Consider the following 20,283-nt stretch of genomic DNA (forward strand, 5'->3'; position numbering starts at 1 on the left):
AGCTAAATAAGTAAATAAATAAATAACAAAGCCCCCCAAAACCTACACCACTATCACAGAAAGAAATGATAATTCTTTAATAATTCATTAAAACGTTAAAAAAAAAAGAGAGGTCTGGGATCTTGGCTCCTAAGTGTTCTTCTCCCTACAGTAGGGCTAAGGGTAGCGTGTTGCTTACTGGGTAATGGTACCGTTGAGTGGGACAGTGCAGGGGAAGCCCCTCTTGGACACGTACCTGGCTTTTATGCTGCTGCCTGTAGGTGCTTTCGCTCACTGCCCAGGGGACCAGCCATCGCCTACTCACTTCCCGCCTGAGTCTGAATTTGTTGCCGTCGGGTTCCTGCACCCACTAGTTTCTTTCGAAGGCAGCAGATGAGCATGTAACCCCCACATGTGGCGATGGGTTTTTAGTCTCATCCTAATTGACCTTTCTACCCCTTTCACCTCCATTTCTCTTCTTTCCAGAAAAACTCATCTTTTGGCTTCTTGAGTCTCATCCTGAGCTTCTAGGATTGTTTCTTTTCAAACCCATTTACTAGTTCTTCTTTTCTCACTGCGCTTAACCTCTGTGTTCCCCAGAGCGTTGTCCTTAGACCCTCTGTTTTTCTCCTGTCACCTTTACACTTCACCTAGGAAATGTTATCTTTGCTCATTTTTGTGGTGCTTGGGGTTCCATCTTGTTCTGAGTCTACTTTCCTAACATCGTCCAACAGCTTTTTGGGTCCTTTCGTCCTTCTGGGTAGTACCTGCATGCTTCACATTCGACATGTCTAAACCACTGTCTTCAGATCAGATGACCCCTGACTCTTCTCTTATCCTGGGTTTGCATCTTGGTCGATGACCCTGTCCTCCACCTGTCACTCCAAGCCCTTCTCTTTCTCCTTTTCTGCCTTTATATAGGAGAATAAAATATTTTCTGTGTTCTATTTTGTCTTCTCTATTGACTTTAAAGCCACATCTCTATTTTTTTCTTACTTGCTCTAGAGATTACAGTGTGCATCTCTGACCACAGTCTACCTTCAAGTAATATTATACTACTTCCCTTTTTGTACTTGGTGTATTAAAGAACAGTGGAGAGTGAGGTGAATAATACCGACCCTTAGAAAAAGGCGCTGCCTCTTGTGTCGGCTTCGCTGTCGGATCCTTGCCAGTCTGATGTGTAGCTGAGCTGGGGGTAGGCTTTGCTGTGGCTCGCTGATAGCTCATGGCGTTTGGAGGGTGGGGTCAGGATTAGACCTTTTACGGGGCGTGGGCTGTGGGTGCAGGGGAGACTGTGGGGGTCCCCCTGTGCTTTACAGCCAGCTGCCGGCTTTCCCACCACAGGCCATCGTTCTCTGCTGTAAGCCAGGTGGCACGGTTGGTGGGTTTAGGGGGGCTCTCTTTGGTCTCCAGTCCCACCTCTGGCTTTCCGCATTCTGTGTGCTTCCTCTCCGCCCTGCCCCAGCTTTCTGTAGGCCACTTTCTTGCACGCAGTGAACGTCCCTGGTGCCTTGGAGGGATTTCTTTCAGCTTTTCTGTTCTGCTCCGGCCTTTGATGGCCTTGGCCTTGGAGGAAGGGGTCCCTCTCATTCTCCTGCCCCGGGCTCAGCAGGCCTCTCTGCTTTTACTTGGAGAAAGTGCATTGCGCCTCAGTGCACCTCTCAGCTCTTCTGGCTTGCCCAGATTTCTGCGGGCAGCTGCCTTACATCTGGGGAAGGTTCTGAGCACCTCAGGAGGGGGTCTTCCTCTCAGCCCCCAGCCTGCGGTGTGCTGCGAAGGCCCAGGGAAAGGATGAGTGTGTAGACTTGCTTGGTGGCTGGGTTCCTGTGAGTTGGAATCCATTGTCCCCACCATGGGCAGTTGGGAGTAGTTTGTGAAAAGTTCAGCTCTTTTCTCCTTCCCTTCCTCTTTGTCTGACTCCCCATTTCCTCCTACTGCTCTGCCAGGGACGAAAGCAGCTGTGGGTCTTTTCTCCTGGGAAAGGCTTGCCGCTCTCCAGAATTTAGTTCATTTACGTTCCCCTTCTGATGGATTTTGAAAAGGCCCCTTTTATACCTCATGCAGCTGTTCCCGTGGTGTGGCAAGGCCATCTGGTGTCACCCTTTCCATTTGACCTGCCCTCTCTTCTGAGTCACTTTCAGATGGATTTGGCAGCCTTCAGGCCTGCAGAGCTGATTGGAAAAAGCCCCAGGGGAACCCGTGCAGCGAGTCCGGGGACCCGGCTCCTCCCGGGCACCTGGCTCCGGGCCCGCTGGCTCAGTGACATGCGGTTGCTCTCCCTGCCCCATGAGGAAGCCGTGGGCTCTCCTGGCTGCTCAGCCTCTTGGCGGTGGTTCTCTCCATGCCTAGAATCCACACACGCTCCCAGGGACGAAGTGGATGCGGGAAGGGGGTTCATCTTCATGAGTGTCCCTTCCCTCTGGACTCTCAAATCTTTGTTGCCTTGACAACTCCCCAGTGCCCCTCCTCTTCTGTAATACTTTTGTTATGGCTCTTTTAGTTCCTGGTGGCAGTGTTGTTTGCTGTGAGCTACTCCAGGAGTGGAAGTTGTCACAGTGGTGTTTGTAGTGGAGATTAACTTTTTCACCGGCAGTGAGGTGCTGTTGGATGAACAGGTGTAGTGTTACAGAGATCCCGGATTGAGGGTGATCCCCACCTTCCCAGACTACTAGTGTTGTAGCTTTGAGCCAATCACTCCTTCTTCCTGAAGCTCACTTGTGTCTTAGTAAAATGGCATCACATGCACTTATTTGTGAGTGGAGAGTCGTAATCCCCGCGATCCCTAATGTCCCTTTCCCTCGGAGGGGACTCAGAGCGAGTGCAGGCCTCCCCACCCCATCCCTGGAGAGGTAGAATGACTCACCTGATGCCAGGATTGGTCCCAATAGCCAGTGTGACCCGTTAGCTTACCTCGCTCTGCTCTGCTTCCTCTCGGGAAGTGCTTCTCTGTGCTCAGTGCTGGAGGTCAGGCCTGGCCTCCCCTGGGTGGGCGGTGGGGGCGTGCCCAGTTCAGCACAGCCTGTGTCTAGGCAGGAAGGTCTACGTGCCCAATTCTTGGTGTCAGCAAGGAGTTGCACTTTCTAAGAAACTGTGTTGTGGCCTTTAGCATGGTCTGTACATGGTAGTAATGTTGATGTTTTAGCCTCTACCTTTTCTCTTTGTTTTGTCAACTTATTTTTAGAAATGAGCTGGACGAGAGGGGTCCTGCTTACTGGGACCCTCTAAGAGATCTCAGCATTATGATATGGAAAGATCAATAATATTCTTATGAAAGCAACTCAAAGACTAACTGTGTTTTTTATTTCTATAAGTGAAGGTGTCAGAATCGATCCTCAGGGTATCATTTCAGACCGTATCAGGCCATACCTGTACTTTTGCCTCTGTATTCTTTTTTTTCCTCCTCTTCCCTGTATTCTTTTTTTTTTCTCCCTCCTCTTCCTTTAGTTTTCTTATTTCAGGTTTGGAAGAAAAAATGTACTTTTTCCTCTTATTTCTATTCTCTACCTGTTTTTAATACCATAACTGACTTAATGCGCACGTGGTTGTCTCAGATTATCACTTAGAAGAGACAAGAAGAGACAAACCGTAAAATCATGATGCGCTGGTTTTCATGTCAGGGTCAAGTCTTGAAATGGCAAATGGCCTGTGGTCAAAAGTTTTGGTGATCATATTTTCTGCTTCTATAAGGAACAATCTAGTTTGGTGGCAACTAGGCGTTTATTAAAAATGTTCTGTTTTCATGATTTCTTCAATTTGTGGGTTGGAAAAAACTCTCAACTGTATTAGGTGCTCTAGTTGGGCTGAAATAATTGTTGGATGTTGTGATTGGAATTGAATAAGATCTATTGATATTATGGGCTAAATGTTTGTGTCCCCTCCAAATTCATGTATTGAAGTCCTGACTCCCAGTGTGATTGTATTTGGAGGTGGGGTCTTTGGGAGGTGATTGGGTTTAGATTAGGTCAAGCGGGTGGGACTCTCACATTGGGATTAGTGCCCTACAAGAAGAGGAGGAGACACAGAGCTCTTTCTCCCTCTGTGCCCATGCACCTGAGGAAAGGCCAGGTGAGGACACAGTGAGAAGTGGATGTCTGAAAACCAGGAATTGAATCCACTGGCACCTTGATCTTGGACTTCCCAGCCTGCAGAACTGTGAGAAGTAAACGTTTATTGTTTAAGCTACCATCCATGGTCTTTCGTTATGGCAGCCAGAGTAGACTGAGACAGTTGATTTTTAGTGAGATTAATTAAGGAGTCGTCACTTCCCACTGACCAAGTCGTGTGCTTAGGGGAACGTTCAGATTGATCACAGGCTTCATTCCAGTTTGGCACATGGAACAAAGGTTAGCAGCCACCATGGCCTTGAGCTCTTTTATCTGTTTTGGTAGCTCCGGCTCTCTGTGGTCAGGCCTAATCTGTGGGGATGGGAAGACTCAGTCAGCTGGGATCTGAGTCTCAAATCTGTTCCTCTCTGTATGACCTCGAGCAAATCATTTCACTTCCTCAAGCTCGCTAAGTATCTTTACTATGAAATAATTTCAAGCAGAGGCGTAAGGAACAATAAAATGAATCCGCATGTAACAGTCACCCAGATTCGATGGTTATCAAGATCTTTATATATTTACTTCATCTCTGACTTCTTCTATTTGTTGAATTATTTTAAAGAAAATCCCAGAGGCATCATTTCATTGTACACCTTCACTCTTTAGTATGCATTGCTAAAAAAAAAAATGGACATTTCCTAATATAACCACAATGTTAATGTTATACCCAAACATTAATAATTATTTTTGGTAGCATTTAGCACTATTCCACAATCAAATTTCCCAGGTTGTCCCTGAGTTCATTTTTATCACCTTTAAAAGGGAGATAATAATGCCCGAGCTCTCCCTCCAGGACAGGAATTTTGTGGGAGGATATACCTATTTTTCATGAAAAAATTTTGAAGTTCTGCTGTGTCGCAGGATCCCTTGCTTTTCGGAACGCGGGCCTCTCACTGTTGTGGCCTCTCCCGTTGTGGAGCACAGGCTCCGGACGCGCAGGCTCAGCGGCCATGGCTCACGGGCCCAGCCGCTCCGCGGCATGCGGGATCTTCCCGGACCGGGGCACGAACCCACGTCCCCTGCATCGGCAGGCGGACTCTCAATCACTGCGCCACCAGGGAAGCCCTGCCTTGAAGATTTTATACTCTGGAGAGCCTAGTACAAGATTCGGTGCAGAGCACGTGCTCAGTATGCGTAATTGTGGGTAAGGACTGCAAGTATTTCTGCAGCGCTTTGTGCTCAGGACAGTGCTGGCCCCTGTGGACGTGCTGTAGAAGTGAAAAGTGCCTGCAGCAGACCTGAGCTTAGTCTGTCAGTTTTTGTCTGAGTGTTTCTACATTTCTTCCCTTGGACACAAGGCTTCCTTTTCTGCCCAGCAACCGTGTATCCATCATCCGTTGTCAGGAGTGAAATTCCTACAGCAGCTGCACAAGCCGCTGAGGAGTCCTGTGTTCCAGAGACGGTCCCGCATTGTAGGCCTGTGTGAAGTATCGAGATTTGGCAGTCAGTGTACCGCAAAGCCTGTACCGTCCGCGCCCGCGGCAGTCCCGTCGCCGTTCCCACGCAGGTCCCCGTGCTGCCGCACCATTCAGCCCTTGATGTCCACAGACGTCACCAGCCTTAGCCGATTCCCTGTCGTACGTGCCTCAGACAGCTTCTCTGTCAAGTTCTGTTGTGTATGTACAGCTTAAAATGATATGTCATTGTTCATCCTCTGTCCGTATTTTTGTCACATTTTCCTTATAACATAGCAAAACGTCCAAATAACGCACTCATTGTTTTTGCTCTGAGTCCCAGCCAGGACCCTTGGCAAAGACCAAATGTTGCCTCTTCTATAAAACCTTCTTTGGCCAAATTACATGTCCCATGCGCCCTTCTCCCAGACTTTGATCCTGCCTCTGTAAAGTCACTGATAAGGAGTCGTAATGTCCTCTTTTGACATTGTGTGCTCCTTCAACTTGGGACACCCCGAAAGTAGAGCCTGTCATGCTTCTGTGTGCCTGGTGCTCAATGCTGTGGGCGCATAGTAGGTGTTTGGTGAAGGCTGAGTGGATGAGGGCTTGAATGAGTAAAGTCAGGTAAGGTTAAACGAAGAGGAAGGAAAACAGTAACTTGGTGAGTGAAGGAAAAGTGATCCGAGTAGTCGTGAGCGGTGGGATGCACCACATGATTATTTTCTCCAGGTAGAAAATACCTGGCGAAGAATCACCTCGGTGGGGGCCACTGTCCTTAGGATCGACACATAGCACCCAGAGCTCCGTTGTGGTTCCCACCGCAGTAAGGTGCACAAAGAAAAGGTGAGGAGGTGGTCAGCCTGCACAGCCTGGCTTCTGTTGGTGAATCAGTGGCTGTTTCTCTCATTTTATTATTTTATTTTACTCTTGCCCACAGATTGATTCTGTCCTACCTCTTTGGATAAATGAGGCCAGCCAACTAACACATAGCTCTTTAACACCTTTTGTCATCTAAATACTCTTGACAAATTAGGGGACAACCAAAAAAGGTGACAAGATGCTCTCCCTTTAAGGAACTTGTAGTCCAATGACCTTGATTTTTAGCTGTCAGAACTTAAACAAAATTTAAAGAAAAAAAATCACAGTCTCACCACTTAAAAAATTTGGTAAGTGGACCTGTGTTTTGTCACGACCTAGAGAGACAAGGAGAATCTGGTGGCATTGAGCACCCAGACTCCAGATTCTGATCTCTAAACACTGAAAAGATCCTGCGCTCCTTGGAAAACAGATTCTAGGCCTGAGGCTGGAAATGAGCCAGAAAGATAGCAAGCTGTTGACAATCTTGGGCCTTCTCTAAAGACATAGGAACCAACCTGCAAGGGCTCCCACTGGCCGAACATGGGACAGTTTGAACATCAAAAAAGAATGTGATGGAAGCCAACTGAAATACCAAATATATAAAAATCCACCAGTGCATAGTGATACTGAGTCCATATACAACTTACTGGTCATCTTTGCAGGTGGTAGGGACACCAGTTCTCTCTCCAGTAAATGAAGGGACAGACTCATTTGTCAGCCCTCCTTTCTGTGTCGTCTGTTTCAGGATCACCAAACGGTTGATGAGGGAAAATCCTTTTTAATTAGAGAATTAAAAAATTACCACTTTGGAATCCTTGATAAAAATAGATCTGGGCAACAACGTACAGCAGGTGCTCAGATCCGTCAGGAGGAAGGTTGATGAGAACTTTCTAACGGATGGACCACACTGACAATTGAACATAAGCATTTAACCCTGGAAACCCCACTAAAGTGACAGTGAAGTTGTCAGGTAGTGGAAAGGCAGGGAAGAGGCCCCAGAAGGCAGCGGTGCTCTGGGGGTGATGTGATGAGGGCCGTGACGGTGGGAGAATTAGCTGTAAAGCATCCCATGAGTTGATTGTGTCCCCAGATCTCCTTCTCTGCTCCGGAAGCAGGTGGCTGTCCCTCTGCCGTCTCCACAGAACATTAGGATTTCGCCTGACGGAGTAAAAAGAAAACATGTGTGCTGGAGTCACAGGCACAGCTGGAGAGCAGGGCCCTGTTGAAACCGAGGGGACTAAATGCATATGGGGCGTTGACCGCTTCACCTGGCTTCCACAGCCAGTCTTATACCCCACGTGGGAAAGTCTTCCAGGGAACAGTGCCCAGAAGAAGAGGCTAAAGCACAGACACGGGAGATTCCCAGAAGGAGATCCCGCAGTGCGTCCCCGCGTGTCCGTCCTGCTCTACGCAGGCAGCTGAGCAGGACACCCCGGGCACTGTTCGTCCTTGGGTAACTTTGCAGGTGGCATCGGGCATCATTAATAGGTCCATGCCTTTCTTCATTTCAGCAGGGTTTACTGGGAGGGCATAATTTCAGCCTTACAATAAGGTACCTAAACCACGAGTGCTCTACCCAACATTAGGCAAATTAGGTCACTTATGTGTTATCAGCGGGAGCCCCTTGGGAGACTTGTCACCTGTAAATTGAAGATGATTTGATTATTTAAAGAATTTTGTTCATGCTGCAAATTAACATTACTGTGTCATATCCAGATTAATTCTGGTTGCTTTTCTGGCCCCCTGCTCTCTAAGGAATGATGCTTAGACACAGAAAAGCCCCGTGGCACAGTTAACCCGTTAATGTATGTGCCTGAGATCTAGGCATTCTCTGCCTGGATCTTGTTTTGTAGGGTCGCCGGTCAGTGGAGCCGGCAGCCTCACCGCGCAGCCCTGCACCACTCTCTGTGACGTCCTCGAGTTCCCTGCAGGCACCGGTATGACAGTGGTGACAGTGTCATCGTTCCTCTGAGCTCAGTCTCATGTCCACCAGCCACTGTTTTTAATTCACCCTTAGAAATTCTTTAAATGGGAGGTTAAGGTTTCCCATCAGGTGGTCACGCCACAGATGGGGAAAGACCAAGCCATGTACTGGAACCTGGTCTAACTTCATGGCCCGAAGTCTCGCCCCCATGGCTGCGCCGCTCTGTCCCTCTTCTCTCCAGGTCCTCCACCCTCCCTGCCAGCAGTGACAGGAAACAGGCCAGGAGTGAATCCCCGATCCCTGACTCCTTAATTCTTCCAAACAGTGTGGGAGTGTGGAGATCACAGGCTGAGGGCCAAACACGGGATTTTTGACACGACTTTAACTTCAGTTGGGCTCGGTTTTCTCGTTTGCAAAACGGGCACAGTGATGCCTGCCTTCCCGAGTTACTTCGAGTTTTCCAGCAGGAAGCGCCCTTGAGCTCCGGAGTGTTACAGAGCCCGTGAGCACGTGCCTAGGGTGCGTCATGGGTGATAAGCAAACATTATTCCCTATTACCTGCACCCTCTTCTCCTCCCTCCTAGTGAAAGGGACAGGGATGGGGTGGAGAAAACCAGCCTTACCTCACAAAGCTCTACTTTTACATAAAAACACTGGTTTGTAATTATTTGCTTGAATATCTGTTATACAGATGGACTGTACACTCCTTGGGGACAGGGCCTGGCATCTTGCTTGGTACCTAGTAATTGCTGGAAAAATATTTATTAAGCAATAAAATATTCTCCAGTCCTGCCTGCCCATTGACCTTCCTGGAATTTGATAAGGATTTATTATCTTGGAAAATGAAATCTCCTAGAAGATGGTAACTTAATTTCCTTTTCATCCACAGGCCCTTAAATGGAGCAGCGCTAGTGATTATTTAAGTAAATTGAACAAAGCTGCTGTTTTCTTTTTGTCTCTTTTGGTCGCTGCCCCTTTACTTCTCTCAGAAGACGGGACTCGCTGGACTGTTAAGAATTTGGGTTAAGATTTTATTTTTGCTCAAAAAACATAAAATAGAGCAGAACAACCCCCCCCACTCCCCCTTTTCTTTGGTTCAATTAACCTTTATTTTGTTTTTATTTTCTCATCAGAAAAAAAGGACGTGACGCAAAGCCTGGAGAACTATACCTCCAAGTGTCCCGGAACCATGGAGCTCATCACCCTCCCCGATGGCCTCACACTGCCCCCGGTGCCCTTCACCAAACTTCCCATCGTCAGGTAGGACAGGCTGGCCGGGGTGCGGAAGGTGAGCTTCGCTCCCAGCGTCTGTCTTTGGTCTGATCAGGGATGCAGATCTCTAGAAGAGTTCCTGGTTTAGGTTGGCTGTGTATCTGGTCCGTCATCTCGTTAAGTCGCAGCCATCGCCTGTGAAGCGTGTTTTATAGACCAGAGAATCAGGCCAGGGCCATCGGAGAACTGCCATGGTCACGTGCTTGTCTGCTGGCAGAGCCCCGCAAGCCCGTGTCTGCCCGGTTCCGTGGCCGAGACGCGGCCCTCTGTGCAGTGGAGGCCAACCAGGCCTTGTGGCGCTCGCACTTACCCGCATCCGGTAGGGCCCACTTTCCTAGACTGTTCACCCCTGCGCACAGGCCCGGGGGGGCGCCTCCACCTCGCTTGCTTTGAGTGGCTTACAAGACCGTCTGCGGCCTGCTCTGTCTCCGGACTGACTGTGAGCCCCTTCCTGGACCCCCAGCCCTGCACGCCCTTCTGGAATCACTGAGTAGGCAGAACGTGCGGAGGGTTTCATTCCTCTGCTCAGGCTCCACCTTCTGCTTGCAGTGCCTTTCCCTCCCTTGCTCTGCCTGGTGACATTCAGGCATCTTTCAAGATTTAGTTCAAGGATTATCTCCTCCATAAAGCCTTTTTCTAGAGCTACCCAGATAGAAATAATTACACCTTCTGTATAAATTACCAATTATTTCAGTGCAAAGAGTTGAAAACCTAGCAGTGGATCACAAATAAGAGGTGATTTTTCTTATTTATTAAGAACTTGGAGACAGGTGGCCTCTCTGCAACTCTATCTTTACCTCCTGATGACCAAATGGCTGCTGCAGCTCCAGATAACACATCAACATCCAAGACAGGATGAAGGAAGAAGGGGCAGGGCCAGGGAGCCTATCTTTTGTTTACTAGGAAAGCAAAAATGATCTGGACGGATTCATAGTAGGCTTCTGCCCCAGTCTCCTTGACCAGGAGTGCATCTCGTGGCCACCGCTAGTTGTAAGAGAGACTGAGGAAATACATGTTTAGCTCTCCCAGTCTCTGTACTGTAGGTGGGATAGGGAGAAGGGGGTTAGAAATGGTGCTGGGTTAGCCAGCCAGCAGTATCTCTTATGTCTTTCTTCTGTTTCATTTACAGAACTTGATTATACGATACCTCTTTGTTCTTTTTGACTGAGGGCTACCTGAAGAGGGCTTTGTCTTTGTAGCCCTTGGGTGCTCATGTGTGTTGAGTGAATGAACAGGTCTACCCATCAGAATTCTTTGCATAGCAGTTGGCAGAATACTTGACCCAGACTATCTTAGGCAAAAGGGAATTTCTGGCACATACACCTACAAAGTCCAGGAGAAGGATTCAGGCAGGGCTGGGGCCAGGCTTCAGGCCACCACATCAGAACCTGTCTTCTCTCCCCTCTCAGCTGTGCCCTCTGCAGTGAGGCTTTAGTCTCAGGCCCCGGGTGGCATCAGGGGGGCAGCCGCAGCTCCTCATCCTGCACTGTCCAGGAGAAGAGAGACGCAACACCTGTGGGGGAAAGACGAAGGTTCTTTCTTTCAGGAGCCTCCACAAATGCCCTTTGCTCTCCACTGCCTCTGCTGGGGTTATGGACTCAGATCTGAGTCCCTGCTCCCAGCCCTGCGTTAGCCATTTCTTCCAAGAGCCCTGGTCCTTTCAGTGGAGAATGGAATTTAAGTTAAGATCTGGGTGCTGTGTGTGCTCCTTACCATTGGGGTATTGCTGCTCGCAGTGGATAGAACTAGGCAATATCTATTTATATACATACGTTACTCACTGCATGTTCATGTCCATGGTTATTTCTGCATCTATTTCTGTGTATTGGAAACCGTGAGTTCATACTGATACCTCCAGTTCCACCCGACATCTTAGGGGATCCTTCTACTTTTCTTAAATCTGTAACTCCCTTCTCAGACTGGGGGAAACCTGTCTCCCATTAGCCTCAGTATGGTTACTCATTTGGTCAGTTCCCCTGCTGGTTACCAGTGGTTATCAGGTTGACCTCCCTCCCCATGGGGAGCTCTGATGGCCAGGCTGTGCTGCTGCCCCAGCCCCCCAGGCCCCTCTTGCCCCGCTCCGGCCAGCGTGCCCTCTGCTCTGTCGCCTGCTCAGATGCGTACCTGGCTTTGCCCTCCGTAATGGACTCAGGGCTGAATTGCTGGGGCGGGAGGGAAAGGGGAAGGAAGCTTCTTTCCCATCTATTCTCATCAACAAATAAGCTTGCCCTTCAGATCTTAGTCTAGCATGAACTGGGCTCGCCCCAGAATGGTTTCAAGTAATTGTGATGCAGGAACACATTTTGCTGTGTTTTCGTAAAACATTTGAGGCAGCTCATAGAAATGTTATGTTAAAAATAAAGTCACCAGAGTGAAAGGTAAGTAAGGGTCCTACATAATGGCTGGAGATGGGGAAAAGCATGATTCTATTAATCATATGTCAATAATTAACTAACAATGGGTATAGGAGGAAACGTGATTGGTTACAAGACTCTCTGTCTCATAAGCAGACACAAACCAGTCACACTGGAGAAATACACCTCTTCACAGTAAGGAGGCTTGTGGAAACCCCTCTTGTGGGTTCTCTTAAAGGGAACATATTGAATAATGTCCTCAAAAATATCCCTACAAAAATCTGAAGCAGGTTCTCATGGTTGTTTTGTTCGTGGCATTCCTCAGTGCAAACTACAGGCTTGATGCCAGAGGGGACTGGGTGCACCCAGCTCTCCCAGAGGACAGAGCAGTGTGGTCCAAACATGCAGCTCTGCTGTGGACTGTGTGTATGTGTCCCCCCAAAATTCATCTGCCAATGACCTGACCCCAGTGGGATGATATTTGGAGGTGAGGCCTTTGGGGGCTGATTAGGTTTAGATGGGGTCATGAGGATGGGGCCCCCATGATGGGATTAGTGCCCTTATAAGGAGATGAAGGGACCAGAGCTCTTTCTCTTCTCCACATGAGGATACAGTGACCATGTCTGTGAGCCAGGGAGAGGGCCCTCAGCAGAACCCGATCGTGCCGGCACACTGGTCTCAGACTTCAGCCTCCAGACTGTGAGAAATGAGTATTGTTGTTTAAGGTGCCCGGACTATGGTATTCTGTTAGAGCAGCCTGAGCTAAGACGAGCACTCTAATACAGCAGTCTGGACTGTCCCAGCCATACGTAGTGTAATGGACGGACTGTTTATACATCAAGCACTCCTTCATGAAGGTGATTTCTCGTAAGTCAGCTTTTGGCAAGAGTCAGGCAGCAGAGAATTCAAAGTTATATTCTCAGGAGAAAAAAAGGGCGATGGTAGGTGCCCTGTGATGCTGACTGAGGGTGGCAGACCCATATAACTGGTGTTCAGTCGGGACCTGGAGCAGGGTAGGTGTTGTGTGACTTTGTGTGGAATGGTTGTGTTCACACTGCGTGTGGGATTGTTGCTCTCTCACAATCAGTGTTCCTCATCTCTCTCTGGAGAGGGCTGACACAGTACCCATGGACCCGGCCAATGTTTTTTCTTAGAAAACTAGTCTGGGACTATTTTACTGTTCGAACCAAATGTTTCAAGGGCCTATGCCTGGAAAACATGGACTTAATGTTTAAGTCAGTTTAATTCAAAACAAAAATTCAAGTCAGTCATTGCAAGACACCCCCTGTAGCTATAGGAAGGGCTTTGAAGACCGAAGCTCCTGAAAAATGTCCACATTCACGAGTAAATGATCAGACTTGCTGAACAGAATTGTTAGACATGAGCGAAGTTAATGTTAGTGGTGCCTCATAGTTATACTTCTGGTTTTGGAAGAGATGAGTGGAGCCTTTTTTTCTGGTGAGGACTTTCCTTGTTTTTGACAATAAAGGCACTTCATCAATTTATAGGAAAATATTTACTTGTTCTGTGTAGCATGGGAGCATGAACTGGGTTCACCCAAAAGTTGTGTCAAGTAATCACAATGCAATTTAATTTAAAAAAGGGCCAATATAGATCCCTGTTTTAATTCTGTTCTGAAATTCAACTAATCAGATATTTACAGAGTGCCTAAGATGTGCTTGGCTCAATGCTAAGGGCCAGGGACTCAGCGATGGTCAACATGCCAAGATCCCATGTGCCAGGAGACTGCCAAACCCATATCCGTTACTACTGTCCAGAGTTAAAGCAGAGGGAAGTTCATGTTACTCCTTACAGAATTCACAAAAACAATAATGTACGCAAAAGCCACTAATAATCATGTAGGTTGTTCACACACTGCAAGTTGTGAATTATTAAAGAAGAAATTGGGGTAGAGTTTAGATGCCATTTACAGGAAACCAGTGGGTCTTTAATTTGGGGTGAGACGGGGGTGGGGTGGGGATGAACTGATTGTTTCTTTGATGAGCTTCAGCCTGGCAGAGAGCCAGGGTGGATGAGGCTGCTTTAATTGATAAGGACCGAAACCCTCCAGTCAGGATGAGCTTGGAGTCCTTTTGAGTGGCCTTGGTACGTTTAAAACTCCAGCTTTTAAGTTAATTGTATTTGAGGAAGGATTTCAGGTGTTTATTCAAAAAGGGGCTTAGAGGCCACGCTATCAGGGCAGTATTTCTTGGTTTGTGAAGCAGGGCAAGGCCAGCCTCCCGGATGCCCATCAGGATGCGGCTCCGTGATCTCACCAGGTTCACAGCCACGTCCTGAATCTTCTGTCACACTTGGTGTAATCGCCAGGCCCAGAACCTCCTTACGAATTCCTCAAACCTGAGCTTCTCGAAGAAAATGAGAAATGTGTGGTGTCAATGGGGAGTCCGAGCGGAAAGCCTTGCACCACTGCCCTGGCTGGCGTGGTGGGTCCTCTCCAGCTGTCTCTGTCATGCCCGGACTTGGGACAGTGGATGACCTCACGTTGTTCCAGATGTGGAAGGTGTGGCCAGTTTTGGCCATTGCCCATCTGTGCAGAGATATCCAGGAGGTTCTTTTTTTTTTTTTTTTTTTAATAAATTTATTTATTTTATTTTATTTATTTTTGGCTGCATTGGGTCTTTGTCACTGCACGTGGGCTTTCTCTAGTTGTGGCGAGCGGGGCCTACTCTTTGTTGTGGTGTGCGGGCTTCTCATTGCGGTGGCTTCTCTTGTTGCAGAGCACGGGCTCTAGGCGCGCGGGCTTCAGTAGTTGTGGCGCGTGGGCTCAGTAGTTGTGGCTTGCGGGCTCTAGAGCACAGGCTCAGTAGTTGTGGCTCACGGGCTTAGTTGCTCCGCGGCATGTGGGATCTTCCCGGACCAGGGCTCGAACCCGTGTCCCCTGCGTTGGCAGGTGGATTCTTAACCACTGCGCCACCAGGGGAGCCCTGGGAGGTTCTTAGATATGTCTCCCCTGTGAATAAGCTTGAGGAATTAAAAACCAAGAAAGAAAAAGTGAGCTGTTTTTTCCTGTGTCATTCTTCCCACCAATATGTTTTATATCACTTTCCTAATTAGTGTTCCACCACTGCTTTGCATGGTCCTAATTAGCCACGGTATACTGAGAAGTCAGATTTTAAAATGTCAGCTGTTTCCAAGTGGAATCCCTAAAAATAATCCTTGGTTTGGACACTTCATCCCTGGAATTCTTCTTTACTGTTGGCAGCTTCATAAACCAAATATAATATTATTAGTTCCACAGAAGTTTATGCTAAATGAATTATATTTCCTTTAGGTCAGGTGCCTTGAATGATTATTTTTCTGGGTACATTTTATAAACAGACATTTGATGCTAGATTTTGAGTTATAAATGAATGCCATGACTGCTTGTCGGGTTACTTTTCTGGCGGACCACGCCCTCAGAATTCCTCTGCATATTTTAATAAGCTTTTATGTGATCTGGAATTTCTGTGCTTGTGTCCATGATTCCTAGAATCACAGAAGACATCTCATTTTTAGGTGGCAACGGTGGCACAGAGTAGAATGCTATTTGTGTCGCAAGAAAATGGTATTTTACAGATGAGTAAACTTAAAGGCTCGAGTGGACGGTGCCGGCCTAAGGTTCCCAGGCTGCTCTCAACATCACTGGGACCGACACTTCGCTTCTTTGTCCCGGTGCGGTGTTGTGATCTTTGCGCAGGGACTCGGCTCTCTGTGCCTGTAAACGAGGGTTGTTTTAGGGAGGAAAGAGAAAGGCTTTTGTGCACCTGCTAGGTGACAGGCACTATTACAGGTGCTTGACGCATGTTAACTCAGTCCTCAAAGTACCCCGCGAAGGTTCGAAGGTTTCTGCTTCAGACCACCCCCCTTCTCTGCCCGAGTTTGGAATCAGCAGAAAGAAGCGTCTGTCTCAGGTGGATGGCAGTGGCTCAGGGCTGTCCACCTGTGCCCCAGCCTCTGGCAGAGCCGGGTGACGGTGTGCTTTTTCGTGAGACAGGCCCTGTTCCGTCCGTGCAGAGAGCAGGACTGAATACGTGCTCTCGGCAGGGCCTGAGAGGTGCACACGCTGGTTCTCCTTCCAAATTTACCACCTCCCTTGGGAGGAGTGAGGGAGGGCAAGAGCGAGGTTAGGACCACTACCCTAAGGATGTCCCTCCTCATGGAAACATGGAACTGGGGAAAGGGGGTGTCCTCCTTCTGTAGAGCATTATCAGGTGCCGATTATTTTTCCTGTTTTGTGAGCGAGAGGGTTGAGGTCCAGGGAGATGAAGCCATCTGTGCCCGTTGCCCAGCTGGTAGGTCCTTCAGACTGCAGTCAGGTCTGTGTCTGTTGAAGCTGCTTCTCAGGAGCAGGCGAATCCCCCTGGGTTGGATGTGGTGGGTGTTAGATGCACATCAGACGTGGCATCTCGGCCAGTGCGAGGGTTGCCCACCCCTCGTCCCAGTGCAGCGCAGCTGGTATTTTTTGAATGTGCACAAAGGGCTGGGATTTGCAACTGTTAGGGATAAACTGCTTAGCCTTAAATATACGGTTTTGGAAGATTTGGAAGCTGAGGTTGAAATCCAGCTTTTGGGAGTTTATTCATGCAACATTTATCGAGAGCTCTGCATTGAAGTATTGCACCAGTACTGGAGAGGCAAATGGGGCCCTGGGTACCCCTGTCCTTGGAAAGCTCACAACTGAACTGCAACAGATAGAAAACAAAGTGATTCTGATCCCGCACGAGAAAAGCATGCCAGAGGGGTTTGCAAGGACAAGAAGAGTCAGAGAAAGTGTGCAAGATACAACCCTTGGTTTGAAGGGCTTTGGTGTGCAAGCACCGTCTGCTTCCTTGCATCGTTGTGGGCATAGGTGGGAGTCACGCACGTGACCCTCACTCTCCCGGGGCTGGGTTCGGGGAGCTGTCAGTGACGGTTGAGTGTGTTGGGGTTGCCTGTGTGCCGGGCAGGGTTGCCCTAGATGGCTGGGAGTCCTTCAGCTGAGAAAGGCGTGATTTTGTGGATTCCGTGAGGGGTCTCTATAGGGTGTATATATATATATATATATATAGTCAGTATAGGTTAGCCTGTGCCGTGGCAGAGAAATTATCCCTAAAATCTCAGAAAAATTAGCCCTCACTACAACCCAGATTTAAGTCCCACTCACACGGAGTCTGATACCATTTGGGCAGTGAGTTCTCCAGGGTGGCTGGCCTCCCTGAGGTTACTCAGTGATCCAGGCCACGTCCACCTGTGGCCTTACAGAGGAAGGGAGAGAGCTGGAGGCCAGCGGACCGCTTCAAGTGGTTTGTCTCCCTCGAGGGACGTGCGCTGCTTCCCCTCGCCACCCTCCGGCCTTACCTCCTGCAAAGGGGCTGCGGATGGGGAGGGAGGAGCAGTAAGGGTCCCGCCCACCTTCCAGCCCTTCCCCGACCCCGTCCCTTCAGCCTCAGGCCTCTGGGCTTTCCAGACCCTGAGCCCTGTCTTGCCCAGCTGCTCCCAAGGGAGGTCACAGGTACTGGGGTTGAAGGGTGCAGTGGCCCAGGGGAGTGGCTGCTGCCCGGCGTGGACGTCTTCTCTCCCTGGGATGGTCTGGAGGGGTCGTGTGCAGCCTTCTTCCGCTTTGTCCTGCGAAATTGAGTACTTTTCCTCCCCTCAGTTTATCTGCTGCTTGATTTACTGTCGTTCTAACATCTGATGCCTGGTCGTATTTCCGCTGAACCCAAGCGAACAGGCAGCTGAAGTATTTTTGTTCCCTTTGGAACCACAGGCATGTGAAACTGTTGAACCTTCCTGCCAGCCTCCGGCCACAGAAAATGAAAAGCCTGCTGGGCCAGAGCGTGTCGACCAAGAGCCCCTTCATCTACTCACCGATCATCGCACACAACCGTGGGGAGGAGCGGAACAGGAAAATAGGTAGGCCGCCCGTCCTGGCTTTCTGGCTGTGCTCTGTTGCCCAGCTCCTGGTGGCTCTTCTAGATTTTAAAGCTTGAGACTTGACTGCAGTTCATTCGTGCATGTGTGTATATACCCTCATACAGGTTTATCCAGTTTGCTGCCTTAGCCAGGCCATTGCCTATAGACCTGACTTTTTGATATCTATTTCGTAAAAGGCAGTTTTTGTGGAAGTTCTAGAAACCAGAAGACCTCTGTTATCTGAGACTTATGTAAACTACAGAAGAGAGGTACTAGGAGATTAGGGTGATTTCCCAAGGCCTGGAGTAACTTCTGAATCATCAAAGGAGATTAAAGGTTGACTTATGTTCAGGACCGACTGGGGCATAAGGACCTCGTAGCATTTTCCCCTTTGAACGCCGACAGCGCTTGTTCTGTAGCGCACTAACGATCGCCACTTCCGAGATGCCTGGTGACTCAGCAAGGGGAGATGAGATGGTCTCGGGGTTGACCGGGAGTGGAACACGCGTTCCTGAGAATCTCCAGTGTGCCCCTCTGCGTGCTCGGCTCCCCAGCCACGTCCCAGCCCACGGCCACGCCTCTCCTTCCTCACCGCGGACCCCAGGGCTCCCTCCGTGTCCTTCCCAAAGCCTGGCCGTGCTGCAGGCCTCATTCCTGGCCAGCTTTCCCTTCCTCGGGCCTCTCGCATTTTGAGATCGTGGTGTCTGCAAGTCGCAGTGACAGAGCTAAGGGATCGAGAGGCCCGTCACTGGTTGGGGTTTCAGTAGAAGTCGTGCGAAGCTTTTGCAAGTCAGCGCTCACTTCTCCTTCTGTCCTTTTTCCTCCTTTAACTTCTTAGCCCTGATGTAGGAGAAGGCGTCCTGACCTCATGAGGCCCTTCTTCCCAGGATGCACGTGTCCTGTCACACCCCGTAGCCGGGCGGCGGGCTCTCCTGACAGCGCCAGCCACGCTCTTTCTGCCTTTCCCACTCACCTCCCACCTTTCCACTCGTGCCCCTCGGCTCCAGCCACACGGCTGCTTTCTGTTCTTTGGACGTGCTGTCTCGTTCCAGTCTCAGGGCTCGCTGCGCCTCTGCCTAGAGCTCACCCCCTGCCCACCTCGCTCACTCTGCGGGCCCCGCTCAGAGAGGCCGCCTCTGACCCGCACCTCACAGGCCGCTTCTCCCCACTCTCCCCTCACTGCAGGTTGCCCTTCACAGCACCTAGATGCGTCCCTCTGTTTATGTTCCCGTCCTCCCCATCTCCCCCTGCTAGAACAGTGTGGAGTGAATGAAGGAGTGGGGTGGATGGTGTGACCCCATTTTACAGACAAGGAAGCTGAGATTCAGGATGGGTGACTGACTGCACAGCAGAGCCTTTGCCCCGTACCGTGGAGCTCAAGGCCGAGCACGACACACATCCCATAACCTTGGTGGAGATTCCTTACATTCACACCAGCAGGAGAGTTTCTTGGAGTCTATAAAGATCTCATAAAAAACCTCATTCACAAGTATTAAACCACCTGAACACCTTGAAAAATGAGTGTTTCTAAGCTGTTCCCTAAGACAGAGGGCATAGTGAGGGTAGGCGTGCTAGAACGACCCTGTGCTTTCTGGTAATGCTCACCATTTCTTTGATTCAAGTTGTGCTTTGTATAATGCTGTCACATTTTAGCTCAGTTAGTTTTCCTAGTATTTTTGGAGGAAGTAATTTTTACCTCCCTTTTCCAGATGAAGAAGCAAACTCAGAGAAATGAGAAACTCCCAATTTTTCAGATCAAGTGTGCTGTTCTAACCAGGGCCCTCCAGCTTTCCTTAATGTGTGCAGCATGCCTGGCATGGGCCTCAGTCAATGATAACACACAGCTGCCCACCTCCCCCATCCTCCAGGTCAGCTTTGACAGCAAGGCAGTAATACCCGGGAAGTTGAATATCCTAGCGCTCTGAAACTAGGTCTGCCGCCAGCAGCACCTGGGACTCACCTGTTGAGTTTGGGGAGATCATATGTATGGAACGAGCTGAGACTTCGGAAGGCCTCCCGGAGGCTCAGGAAGCAGAGCTGGCCCAGACGAGCAGGTGGGCTTCTAAGGTGTGGCTCGGAGGGCTCTAGTTAAAACAAGAAAATAAAGGAAGAAATATGGGGTGATGCCCTTAAAAAATAGCATCTGATTGTAAATTCTGGTACATTTCTGAAAGCAGAAGCCCTAAGTGTATAGCATGCTACAGCCTCGATGTGCGTGCGCGCGTGCGTGTCTCTTGGTTCAGTCCTTCATTGGTTCATTGGTTCCTTCTCTCATCCATCAGTGAACTCCCCCTGAGTTTCCCTGTGTGTGAGGCATGTGGCAGCCCAGCCCTGTGGGTTCTCACGGTGAGAAGTGCGGGCGTGGTCCTTGCTGTCGTGAGGTGTACGTAGAAGTTAGAGGCAAGTGACAGGTAGTAACTAAATATATTTAAAACGACAGGATTTTGAACTTTCTCTGATATTGTTTGAACGTTTTCCATTTGCATCCTGGGAAATGATTTTGCTCT

At 49.2% G+C, this 20,283-nt stretch overlaps 1 protein-coding gene across 3 annotated transcripts in view; it reads left to right on the plus strand.

Moving 5' to 3' along the window:
• The window catches only part of TRAPPC9 (trafficking protein particle complex subunit 9), a 510,030-nt gene that overhangs the window by 99,239 nt on the left and 390,508 nt on the right, over positions 1-20,283 (plus strand). For all 3 annotated transcript variants that reach the window (XM_089898680.1, XM_089898678.1, XM_089898679.1), the window contains 2 exons: positions 9,392-9,518; positions 17,631-17,776. In XM_089898680.1, the coding sequence (XP_089754806.1) occupies positions 9,392-9,518; positions 17,631-17,776 (273 nt within the window). The remainder of the gene's footprint in view (positions 1-9,391; positions 9,519-17,630; positions 17,777-20,283) is intronic.

The sequence above is a fragment of the Delphinapterus leucas genome, chromosome 17, assembly GCF_059928025.1.
Source record: "Delphinapterus leucas isolate spDelLeu-1000000601 "Yukka" chromosome 17, BTC_Dleu_Yukka2, whole genome shotgun sequence".
Classification (NCBI taxonomy): domain Eukaryota; kingdom Metazoa; phylum Chordata; class Mammalia; order Artiodactyla; family Monodontidae; genus Delphinapterus; species Delphinapterus leucas.